This window comes from Salmo trutta, chromosome 20 (assembly GCF_901001165.1).
Source record: "Salmo trutta chromosome 20, fSalTru1.1, whole genome shotgun sequence".
NCBI classification, from domain to species: Eukaryota; Metazoa; Chordata; class Actinopteri; order Salmoniformes; family Salmonidae; genus Salmo; species Salmo trutta.
This window is the reverse complement of record NC_042976.1, coordinates 16,250,845-16,263,735: the sequence shown is the minus strand read 5'-3', so window position 1 is coordinate 16,263,735 and position 12,891 is coordinate 16,250,845. Positions and strand designations below refer to the sequence as shown.

Sequence of the window (12,891 nt, the reverse complement as noted above, 5' to 3'; positions counted from 1 at the left end):
AAATCAATAGATTAGGGCCTAATGAATTTATTTCAATTGGCTGATTTCTTTATATGAACTGTAACTCAGAACACCTTCCTAATATTGAATTGCACCCCACTCCACTTTTGCCCTCAGAACAGCCTCAATCCGTCGGGTCATGGACTACAAGGTGTCGAAAGCTTTCCACAGGGATGCTGGCCCATGTTGACTCCAATGTTTCCCACAGTTGTGTCAAGTTGGCTGGATTTCATTTGGGTGGTGAACCATTCTTAATACACACGGGAAACTGTTGAGCGTGAAAAACCCAGCAACGTTGCAGTTCTTGACACACTCAAACTGGTGTGCCTGGCACCTACTATCATACCCGGTTCAAAGGCACTTATCTTTTGTCTTACCCATTCACCCTCTGAATGGCACACAAACACAATCCATGTCTCAATTGTCACAAGGCTTAAAAATGGTAGTAGACATCAATAAAGATCATAGCTTTCATCTGGTCAGTCTTTGTCATGGAAAGAGCAGGTGTTCTTAATGTTTTGTATACTCAGTGTGTATATAACCACCTCTTCCTCTCTTACTAACAATAAAACTGTGTAAGTTGCAATTTTATTCTCATCATATGTTTAGGAAAATTACCAAAGTCTAGCTAAGAAGTTTTGGGGTTCAAAGTCCAGTATTTATTATGTTTGAAATTCCGGATGTAGGCAGCAAAACTCGTGTTTTCAAACCAGCTAGCTAGCCCACGAGTTGTTACCCCGTCCGATCACTTTTTTGAGTCGGCAATGTGAACGTGTAAGGCAAGAAGGAGCGGTATAACGCCTAACCAGTTAACCTTCTAGTGTTCAAAGTTTCATGGAAATATGCTCAGTTGTTACAATATTATCCACATGTACATGGCTTACATGTGAGGTTGAGATGAAATATCCTGTTAACAGATCATCCGAGCAGCCCAAGCACCCGCTATTTTCCCCAATCCTCTCCTCCTTCACATGTTCGAATATGCCCAAAACTAGAACGGAGTTTATCAGGGAGCGAGTGAACTAGCCGGAAAGAGAAAGAAAAAAGATCCACCCGGTCCTGAAATATTGGTAAAATTGACAAGATACCGTATCTGATTAAATGTTTGTTAAAACGTCTCCCGAAATGAATGCACTTCTATTTACCAACATAATCATTCAAATTGATATCTATATGCAAGCTAGCTAGCAAGACAACCCATGCCAGTCTAAAACCAGCTAAATCCGAATAAAAATAAGTGTTAGTTAATAAAAAAATACCTGAAAATCTTAACAATATAACCATCAAAATCTAGATAGCTAGCTTGATAGTCCAAGCAAGTCTATTGATATAGAGCTGTAAGGCAATGAGTGGCTTGCAGTCTTAGGGGTATTGAGCTGTCAAGCCAAGGGCCCTAATAACTCTTTCTCTACACTCCTGGGCAATATCTTAGTAACATTGTATGCTTTATGACTGTAATGAAACAAGCAAGTATATACTAACATTATAACATAAATGCTTAATGGCTACAATATTTTCAGCCATTAAAGAGATTATTTGGTACTCTTGTATACTTTTTAGCCAGTAGTTATGAAAGTAGCACTCACAATATAAAAGTGGTCCCCGACAATTGCGTACTACGTCACATATGTGCAGAAATGTCCACCATGTCATTGGGCTCTCTGCTTTGTCCACTGAGCCGTTGGGCCCGCCCTACAACTTCATTGGGTAACACTGGGCAGGCCGCTTGCTAGCTGTCACTCAAATGCGAAGAAGAAGCTCATTGGCTCAAGCTTGTTGGCTTGGGAGGGAATGTAGGGAAAATGGCACGGCACAGCTTTAAGAAAACAGTCACTTTTAAAGTAAGGATTTCATGGTCAATTGAGGTACAACAGTAATTCTGCTCATAAATTAAGCAAGTATGAACTGCACATTGACACATCCAGCCCAAAGTGGGAGTAAATTTTTTTTTAAACTTTCTTAGTCACCAAAGTACCGGAGCATGCCAGGGCTCTCTGGCCCCCGTTCCTGGAGCGCTACCCTCCTGTAGGTTTTCACTCCAACCCTGTTCCTGGAGAGCTACCCTCCTGTAGGTTTTCACTCCAACCCTGTTCCTGGAGATCTACCCTCCTGTAGGTTTTCACTCCAACCCTGTTCCTGGAGCGCTACCCTCCTGTAGGTTTTCACTCCAACCCTGTTCCTGGAGATCTACCCTCCTGTAGGTTTTCACTCCAACCCTGTTCCTGGAGAGCTACCCTCCTGTAGGTTTTCACTCCAACCCTGTTCCTGGAGCGCTACCCTCCTGTAGGTTTTCACTCCAACCCTGTTCCTGGAGAGCTAACCTCCTGTAGGTTTTCACTCCAACCCTGTTCCTGGAGATCTACCCTCGTGTAGGTTTTCACTCCAACCCTGTTCCTGGAGAGCTACCCTCCTGTAGGTTTTCACTCCAACCCTGTTCCTGGAGAGCTACCCTCCTGTAGGTTTTCAATCCAACCCTGTTCCTGGAGAGATACCCTCCTGTAGGTTTTCACTCCAACCCCGTTCCTGGAGCGCTACCCTCCTGTAGGTTTTCAATCCAACCCTGTTCCTGGAGCGCTACCCTCCTGTAGGTTTTCAATCCAACCCCAGTTGGAACTAACCAGATTCAGTTCATCAACCAGCTAATTAATACAATCAAGTCTGCTAGATTAGGGTTGGAATCTTACAGGACTGCAGGTCCATAGGAACAGGGTTGTAGAGCTCTGTTTTTTTGCATTATCATAACACGTGACATGTATCCATCGAAATAACGGCACATGCATGCAATCAGAAACACAGTTGAGAGGTTTATCAAGTACTGGAATACTAGTATGCATTTCCAAATATACATTCAAAAAAAGTACATCAAAAGGAAATATTGTCTACTCCCATTTGGTTGAATGAAATACATTTTACACACTGTATTAGCAATTTTACTTTAAGAAGACCACACCAATATTACAAAGAAAAAAGCATTTATTTGGCAACATTTTGAAGTCTTTTTTTGTTCAGAAGACAGTGAAAAACCTAGCAATAGTAGACTAGCTTTAAAACAACAGAAGAGGACACACATTTTTATAAAAGAGCAGAACAGTTAGGACAGTTGTTGGAAATATTACTTTACTGTTGTAGGGCAGAACAGTGACTGATCCAACAATAACAGCAAACAAACTGTGTCCCTCACCAGAGTGGCGTTCATTAGGGCACAATGTTTTTCAGCAACAACAAAAAAGTCCCTTCCTGTTTCAGTCAATTTTCTTCCATTTGATGTCAAATAACATGACCCAGGTTTCATTCACACGGACACAAAGGAACCAGAAGTATCAACTGTTGTCTGATGCACATACATTCACTCAGTTAATTAACAAACATTATCTATATAGAGAGTAGTGATTAGTTGGTAGGCGATATCATGTTATCCTTATGTTGATGGCACAAACTGCTTTTGCATTCTCTAGCATGGGAACTCTGAACAGTTATTTTTTTAAGGTATTGGAAACAATGTAGTGCACTTTCTACAAAAAAGCATTTGAATAAAACCCCAAATAAGTACAAATATTAATAACCCAAAGCAGAAGGTGACTGGCTGATGGTTATGGTGCCAACTGACCCATATCTAAAGGACTAATGGATGTGGCGGCAGTTCCATTTTCAGTTCCTTTATTTACCAAGGAATGCCTGCAGGGGGCTCCAGAAACACTGCCTGTTCATTACCACAGGACCTCTGGTTAGTAAACTCTTACAACTTCACACTTCAAAATCCATCATACTTAGACCAGGGCCAGGAGTTTTTCCTGACAATGTAAACTGACTGGCCCTAATAATATCACATGTGCTTTGAATCCTAAGACGATGAGCCTTCTTGATTGACAATTGCTTTATCCTATTGTAGAGGAAACAATGACATGTTCAGTCCTAGTCCCCAACTCTTACTAACTAGTAAATATAATTGTTTTGTTAATTAACAAACAAACCTTAGTCTGATGTTCATACCACATAAACAGACATCAGTGAAAAGTATTGAATAGAGTTTCGCTACATTTCTGTCCTTGACTGAACCTATTCACAGATCCATTCCCATTCTGGATTAAAATCCCCATGCACGTTCTAGACTAAAATAATGTTTGGGGCAGTTTGGTAATTGGGTTGTTGTTATCAGGGGAGAGGCCAAGCATTGCAGTCCAAGTCGTAGAACAGTGGTCACCTTCCATTAAAAACAATAAACAGTCAGAATATCTATCAAAGCTTAAGTTTTAGATGCAAAAACAGTGGTTGAGAATGTGGTAAACCCCTGGGTTGGAAAGAATGTCCATTTCACTTCAAGTAAACTGAAATTCCAAATTCAAATTTTCTGTATTGAAAAGCAATGAGCAAAATTGCAATTGGAATATTAGTTAACTTCTGGAATTGACAGTTTAAATAGAACTGACCCCACACCTGCTAAACAACACTAATGTGGCCAGATTCAAAACTAACAGACACATATTTCAACTCAACGCGAGGATGGATGCTCTGTGATTCTGATCAAGTTGGTTCCTCAGCGTAACGATAGATCGTGGTGTTTTGTGTTGTAAAGGTCCATGTTGCGTTCAGAGTAAACAGCATCGCTCTTTGAAACTCTTCTTGTTCTTATTCTTGTGCTTCCCCTTGCTGTTTTTGTCCTTGTTTTCCGACATCTTCTTTCCCCGCACCTCCCGCATCAGGTCAAAGAATACCTTGAGAATGAAAAGGAACCATGTTACCACACACACTTACCTAAACAGACAATTACTCAAGTGATAGTCCACCACTATTTCTGAATCACTTGACCACCTTGAAAATGACATATAGAAGAGAATTGTCTGCAATATGTAATTATAAACACACCCACCCACCCACACACACAAACACACACAGTGACTGTACCTTGTCGACGTTGGCTCGCGTCTTGGCTGATGTCTCCACGTACTGCACCCCCCACTCCTCTGCCTTGGCTCGGGCCTCGTCTACAGACACCTGTCTGCGGTCCTCCAAGTCAGACTTGTTCCCCACCACCAACAGAGGAATCTTATCCTCTTCCGCTTTCACACGCAGGATCTGCTCTCTAAAAAACACACAATATAAAGACTTATTAGGATTGTACATCCACAAACAAGCATTTAAGGTACACAGGTCCTAGATGCATGCACCTCTTCTTGCAAGCAGGAAATCATAGAAACACACACACACACACACACACACACACACACACACACACACACACACACACACACACACAAATCACGGCTTGGGTCTTCTATCGTTACTGTCATCATTGTGACTCTCCAATCTGACTCACCGCCATATGACTGTCATCACTGCCATACATGCTAACTAATGAAGGATCACCAACCTGAACTCTGCAGTGGCTGTGAAAGACTCGTGTTCTGTGATGGAGAAGACTAGCAGGAAGCCCTCTCCACTCCTGAAGTAGTTGTCTCTGATAGCAGCATAGTCCTCCTGTCCAGCCGTGTCCAGGATATCGATCTGGACCTCCTCTCCATCCAGCACTACCTTCTTCCTGTAGCTGTCTGCCTTGGTGGGCTCGTAGTCCTCTACGAACTAGGAGGAAACCACAGAACCGTCATAATGTCTCCAGCAGACAAGACTACGTTAGGCAGATAGCATGTAGCCGTCTGCCTTGGTGTCTCGTAGTCCTCCACAAACTGGACAGAGGACCAAGACAAACACCTCAACCACACAGTCATTGTGTCACAGTACTTAACGGGAAACAGTTGAACTTTGGGTAATGTGAACTTTTATTTAATTATTGTCAAGTTAGATAACAGGGTTCAACACAATGTAACAATGATGTATGACACGCTAGCAAACATGGAATGCTCAGTTTGTGTGAGCATGAACCGTGGCAATACTGCTGTAGCTATGCAATGAGTTGAGCTAAGTGTGTGTGTGCGCATGTTCTCACCTCGTCGTACATGAACTGCAGTGTGAGTGCAGACTTGCCCACACCACCACTGCCCACCATGATGACCTTGTGCAGGGCCAGAGAACTCTGGGTCTTATTCTTACTGGCAGCCATCGCTGGTCTCTGTCTCACACACACACACCGTCACACACACACCGTGACACACACACACACCGTCACTATGCTCAAAACACTCACTGACACCACCTGTGGACACAGAGGGCACAACAGTTAGACAGTGAGTAAAACACATACAAACAAACAATACTGATATTACACACAGTACTACACACAAGGCCCAGTCAACAGTCTACAAGGCTTGGGCGGTATATTGTATATTCCGTATACTGTGGTATCTGGAAAAGGACACAGGACGGTTTTTCAATACCATCAAAACTATTTCTCTGAAGTTCTCCAATAAATGGCAATATTCGTAGCTACTTTTTAAGTTAATACCCGCAGTCAACTGGTGCAATACGTTAACAGAGAAAGTAGATTACGTTCTTCATTTCACCTGTCACGTTATTTTACATTATGAAGCTTACCGTAGTTCCGTAGAACAGTTGAGCCAGTCACGTGTTTGTAAATAGCACAACAAGAGAAAGCAGGAGCCGGTGAGTCCATAACCTTCTATATCTATCGGCGTGTCTCTGTTGTGCGGTGCACATGAGGTGATGAAGTTACACTTTTATGCAATTTCCTACTAAATGTTTGCCATTAGAAATATTACAATGGCTTTCTGGCAGAAGTCAAAGAGCTCTAGATGAGTTATATGTACAGTTGCCATTTTTTCCCTGTGCTTCCTACTAGTGTTTTATTCTCCGCCATTCTTCTCCCCTCTGCACATGCTGCTCTTCCTTCAGAAAAGCTTGCATCACAACTTTGTTCATTTGCACAATTTCTCTCATTCACTTTCACTTGTAAATGTCCACACTATCCAAAAATGACAAAAATGACGGTAGCTACTGGCTATGCTTGTATAACTTTATAAGCTGGATTTGCCTGTCTTTGCAATTTAGTTTATTTCGCTTTTGCTCGTTAGCATTTGTGATTTCGCTATTAGTTTGTTCTAATTGTGTTAGCATTCTGGTAATCTAGGCCCAATGGGCATTTCTTGCCTTTTTAGCACCCCCTTGTGTGCTATGTTGGTAATACTGTAAATCCCGGGATGAAAGACAATATGATGATATGAAAATCTGTATGATGATATCAAGCCATCATGCCTACTACTGTTGGGTGTCATTTTGAAATACGATAAATCCCTCTTAAGCACAGCCTAACTCATAGAAAACCTCAGAAAGAGACAGACACGTTCAGGGCAGGGAAATAGCTTTGCATACACAGAACACTGTGTAGTTGCTGTCAGGTGACTTTTAGTGCCAAGAGACATTATGTCAAACTAGTTCAGTGGGTGAAATTATAATATGCTCTGGCCAACTTGATATCCCTTGACAAGGCTGTTTAATAACATATCGTCTGCCATATATTTTAACAATCATGGCCTTTGAGCTTCAGTGAGAACAGTTCCAGAAATTCTTATAGCAGTGTCAAACTGGGAGTTATCAATAGAAAGAGTCATGGAAACAGTAGATGAAACTTTTTCTTAGGCAACTCTCCAACACACATTGACCAAGCACAAGTGAAGTAATCTCCAAATGTTTCAACAACTACCCTCATACAGCATCATAGCCCCACCCCCCCAACAACACATTTTCTCAGCTCCCCCACCCTCCTCCCCCAGTAGGGGCATTATGTGGGTAGGCAACAACAAAAAAAGTAGACAAAAAAATATTCAATCACGATTTAAAATTTAATGGCTGTTTACCGTAATGGCTGACTTTAGGACCATGTGGAGCATTGCTGCCAGCCTGTGCCCCTTTTCTGTCACTTTTAGAGGGCAGAGACAGTGCCATTTGATTTGCTGGTCAGAGGTTTAGGCAGTGTGCCAATTGCTTTGAATTTGATGTCAGCATTTGAACTTGGCCTAGTAAACCTTGTTGTAATCTGATAGCCAGGGGTTCATGTAATTGGGAAGTGGGGAGCCCACCTTTTTGGTGACCATTCAAAACCACACGCTGTTTAATTTGCTATTAAAATATAGGTTGTGATAGCTGTGAGCCTAATTGTTATTTTAATTTATTCACCCAATGGGCTACTGCAATTTTGGTTTCACCTAAGCCTATCGGTATGAAAATAAACTGAACAACTTGCTATTTAGAACATTTCCTCAAAATACATGTCTTGTTTTTGGCTTCAAAGACTAACAATTTTAGGCTATAACAAATGTGCATTCCCATGCAGTGACAGAATGATAATTGAGAATGCAAATAATGAATGATTACCTAACTTTTTAAACTTCTTTCTGTAGGCCTACGTCAGCATCCCTACATGTACAGTGGCAAGTGTGAACCCTTTGGAATTACCTGGATTTGCATACAGCCCCAACAGATCCACAGATGATGCCATCTCTATTGCACTCCACACTTCCCTTTCCCACCTGGACAAAAGGAACACCTTTGTGAGAATGCTATTCATTGACTACAGCTCAGCGTTCAACACCATAGTGTACACCATAGTGTTCAACACCATAGTGTAAGCAATAAGCTAAGGACCCTGGGACTAAACACCTCCCCCTGCAACTGGATCCTGGACTTCCTGAGGGGCCGCCCCCAGGTGGTAAGGGTAGGTAACAACACATCCGCCACGCTGATCCTCAACACAGGGGTATGTGCTCAGTCCCCTCCTGTACTCCCTGTTCACTCATGAATGCACGGTCAAGCACGACTCCAACACCATCAATACATTTGCCGATGACACAACAGTGGTTGCCCTGATCACCGACAATGAAGAGATAGACCTATAGAGAGGTGGTCAGAGACCTGAACATGTGGTGCCAGAACAACAACCTCTCCCTCAACGTGATCAAGACAAAGGAGATGATTGTGGACTACAGGAAAAAGAGGACCGAGCACGCCCCCATACTCATTGACGGGGTTGCAGTGGAGCAGGTTGAGAGCTTCAAGTTCCTTCGTGTCCACATCACCAACAAACTCACATGGTCCAAGCACACCAAGACAGTCGTGAAGAGGGCACAACAAAATATATTCCACCTCAAGAGACTGAAAAGATTTGGCATGGGTCCTCAGATCCTCAAAAGGTTCTACAGCTGCACCATTGAGAGCATCCTTACTGGTTGCATCACAGCCTGGTATGGCAACTGCTCGGCATCCGACCGCAAGGCACAACAGAGGGTAGTGCGTACGGCCCAGTACATCACTGGGGCCAAGCTTCTTGCCATCCAGGACCTCTATACCAGGCGGTGTCAGAGGAAGGCCCTAAAATTGACAGACTCCAGCCACCCTAGTCATAGACTGTACTCTCTGCTACCTCACGGCAAGTGGTACTGGAGCGCCAAGTCTAGGTCCAAGATACTTCTAAACAGCTTCTACCCCAAGCCATAAGACTCCTGAACATCTAGTCAACTGGCTACCCAGACTATTTGCAGTGCCCCCCTCACCCCCTCTTTAAAACACTGCTACTCTCTGTTGTCATCTATGCATTGTCACTTTAACTCTACCTACATGTACATACTTCCTCAACTAACTGGTGCCCCCGCACATTGACTCTGTATCGGTACCCCCCTGTATATAGTCTCGCTATTGTTAGTTTACTGCTGCTCTTTAATTATTTGTTACTTATATTTTTTTGAAACTGCATTGTTGGTTAGGGGCTCCTAAGTAAGCATTTCACTGTAAGCTCTACACCTGTTGTATTCGGCGCATGTGACTAATACAATTTTATTTGATTTCTGCATAAATTGGTCATCTGACCTGATCTTCATCTAAGACACAACAATAGACAAACAGTTTGCTTAAACTAATAACACACACTATTGTATTTTTCTTGTCTATATTGAATACATCATTTAAACATTCACAGTGTAGGTTGGAAAACGTATGTGAACCCCTAGGCTAATGACTTCTCCAAAAGCTAATTGGAGTCAGCTAACCAGGAGTCCAATCAATGAGACGAGATTGGAGATGTTGGTTAGAGCTGCCTTGCCCTATAAAGAACACTCACAAAATTTGAGTTTGCTATTCACAAGAAGCATTGCCTGATGTGAACCATGCCTAGAACAAAAAAGATCTCAGAAGACCTAAGATTAAGAATTGTTGACTTGCATAAAGCTGGAAAAGGTTACAAAAGTATCTCTAAAAGCCTTGATGCTCATCAGTCCACGGTAAGAAAAATAGTCTGTAAATGGAGAAAGTTCGGCACTGTTGCTACTCTCCCTAGGAGTGGCCATCCTGCAATTATGGCTGCAAGAGCACAGCGCAGAATGCTCAATGAAGTTAAGAAGAATCCTAGAGTGTCAGCTAAAGACTTACAGAAATCTCTGGAACACACTAACATCTCTGTTGACGAGTCTACGATACGTAAAACATGAAACAAGAATGGTGTTCATGGGAGGACACCACGGAAAAAGCCACTGCTGTCTAAAAGAAAACATTGCTGCACGTCTGAAGTTTGCAAAAGTCCACCTGGATGTTCCACAGCACTACTGCCAAAATATTCTGTAGACAGATGAAACTACAGTTGAGTTGTTTGGAAGGAACACACAACACTGTGGAACATGTGGAGAGAAAAAGGCACAATACGCCAACATCAAAACCTTATCCCAACTGTAAAGTATGGTGTAGGGAGAATCTTGGTTTGGGGCTGCTTTGCTGCCTCAGGTCCTGGACAGCTTGCTACCATCGACGGAAAAATGAATTCCCAAGTTTATCAAGTCATTTTGCCGGAGAATGTTGGGCTATCTGTCCGCTTTTTGAAGCGCAACAGGACAACGACCCCAAACACAGAAGTAAATCAACAACAGAATGGCTTCAACAGAAGAAAATACGCCTTCCTAAGTGGCCCAGTCAGAGTCCTGACCTCAACCCGATTGAGATGCTGTGGCATGACCTCAAGAGAGCAGTTCACACCAGACATCCCAAGAATATTGCTGAACTGAAACTGAAACAGTTTTGTAAAGAGGAATGGTCCAAACTGACTGTTGTGCAGGTCTGATCCCCAACTACAGAAAACGTTTTGTTGAGGTAATTGTTTCCAAAGGAGGGTCAACCAGTTATAAATCCAAGGTTTCACATACTTTATCCACCCTGCACTGTGAATGTTTACACGGTGTGTTCAATAAAGACATGAAAACGTATAATTGTTTCTGTGTTATTAGTTTAAGCAGACTGTTTGTCTATTGTTGTGACCTAGATGAAGATCAGATTTTATGACTAATTTATGCAGAATTCCAGGTATTTCAAAAGGTTCACATACTTTTTCTAGCCACTGTAGTATACCTGCCTCTGGTATGATGCATTTCCACCTCTTAGTCTCGCTTGTCCATCTTCCTGAATTAAAATGAGATATTCTAACAGATCAATCTTGCTGGCAAAACGTCATTAAACATAATTAAGCTAGTGTGTGGATGTAGGGCTGTTTTTTGTATATAGTGAGCACCCAGATGCTGTGTAGGCAACACAATAATATCAGAAAGAGACAAGCTGCCTCTGCGTTGGCTACTATGTTGCAATATTAATATTCTCGGAGTGGTCTTGTTGATACAAACGTTTCAATATTCTCTGAGCCGCCTTGCTCCTTTATACAATGTTTCAATATTCTCAGAATGTTTCCCTTTTCTAGTGAATAATGCAGACAGGAAAATACAAAAATGAACTGGATGCACACATTATAATGAACATCTCTCAATGCAGAGCAACAATTTTGGTGGGAAGCGCACGAGACAATTACACTGTATGCACCGTTCCACAAGGGTGACTTCATATAGCAGAGGGTCTGCAACTTACAATTGATCCTACAATTTCTAAAGATATGTGTGCAGTTAGGATTTTCATATAAAGCATTGTAGGCTACTAAACTGTGCCCATAAAATGTCTAATTGCCCACAAACTGAATAGCCTAATTCTAGCTGGCTACTAGACAGAGACACTGTCCATTCAGCCACATTCCACGGAGCTCCACTATGCCTGCCTGTACCGAGGTGCTGTCCATTCAGCGGTACTGAATCACGGGTGCGGCCTTAATGTGTAGATTTGTCTTCATTCCTTGGTCGAGTTTATTTGTCTTGTCGTTGTCAATTGTAGGCCTTAGTCAATTCTTTTGATGTATGCCTTATTTCAATGCATGTGTAGGATTTATCTGGCATAGTTTGCATTTGCAGTCAGCTGTTTTATGCTCTGGTTACTTTTACATTGACGTGGGTATTTGAAGTCGGCCTTGATAGCGAGTTTTATGCATCTATTTCATGTTGCACTGTTCCACAAGCAGGCTAAATGAGTCAATGTAGCCTATGTATGACGAGGTTGAGTAGTACATTGTACACACCATTCCACAGACCTTTAAAACCTAATATACTGTAAACCTAATACTGCTGTGATACTGTCTGGGGGACATTTTTTGGTTGTGTTTTTGATGTTCTCCAAATAGCATTTTAGAGCAAAACAAACACAGCACCCCCACCCCAAACTTCTTCCCGCGGCTATATACAGAGTCACTGTAATGATGATAAATTGGAGCTGGAAAATTAACTGCATCCTGTAATATACTGTAACAACTCCCTTCACACTGTTGTGAAGGCTTTGTCAAGGAAGGGACCAAGCCCTGTCCGTCCTGCTTCTGTGTAGGATAGCCTACTGACACACCACTTTCTCTCTCCACTCTACCCCTCCCTCCCTCAGGGGCATGGCCACAGCCAAGCTTAGCTGGTTACCATGACAACCTCCACCCCACCACAGAACAGGTAATGTCTTGTTGACACATACACATAAATGGTTGTAGCATCTGTCGACAGACTGTGGGATGCAATGACTAATGAGGAACTTGGTTCCAGTACGCTGATTTTGTCACTCATCATTTCAAGGGGACATTCAGCCCAT

General features: G+C 42.4%; 1 protein-coding gene across 1 annotated transcript in view; it reads right to left on the bottom strand.

Moving 5' to 3' along the window:
* Positions 1-2,955: 2,955 nt before the first annotated feature.
* The window catches only part of LOC115155626 (ras-related protein Ral-B), a 43,012-nt gene continuing 33,076 nt past the window's right edge, over positions 2,956-12,891 (bottom strand). The window contains exons 2-5 of the mRNA XM_029702428.1: positions 5,942-6,148; positions 5,369-5,577; positions 4,903-5,080; positions 2,956-4,712 (exon numbers count right to left, since the gene is read on the bottom strand). Of these exons, the coding sequence (XP_029558288.1) occupies positions 4,587-4,712; positions 4,903-5,080; positions 5,369-5,577; positions 5,942-6,055 (627 nt within the window). The 5' untranslated portion in view covers positions 6,056-6,148 and the 3' untranslated portion in view covers positions 2,956-4,586. The remainder of the gene's footprint in view (positions 4,713-4,902; positions 5,081-5,368; positions 5,578-5,941; positions 6,149-12,891) is intronic.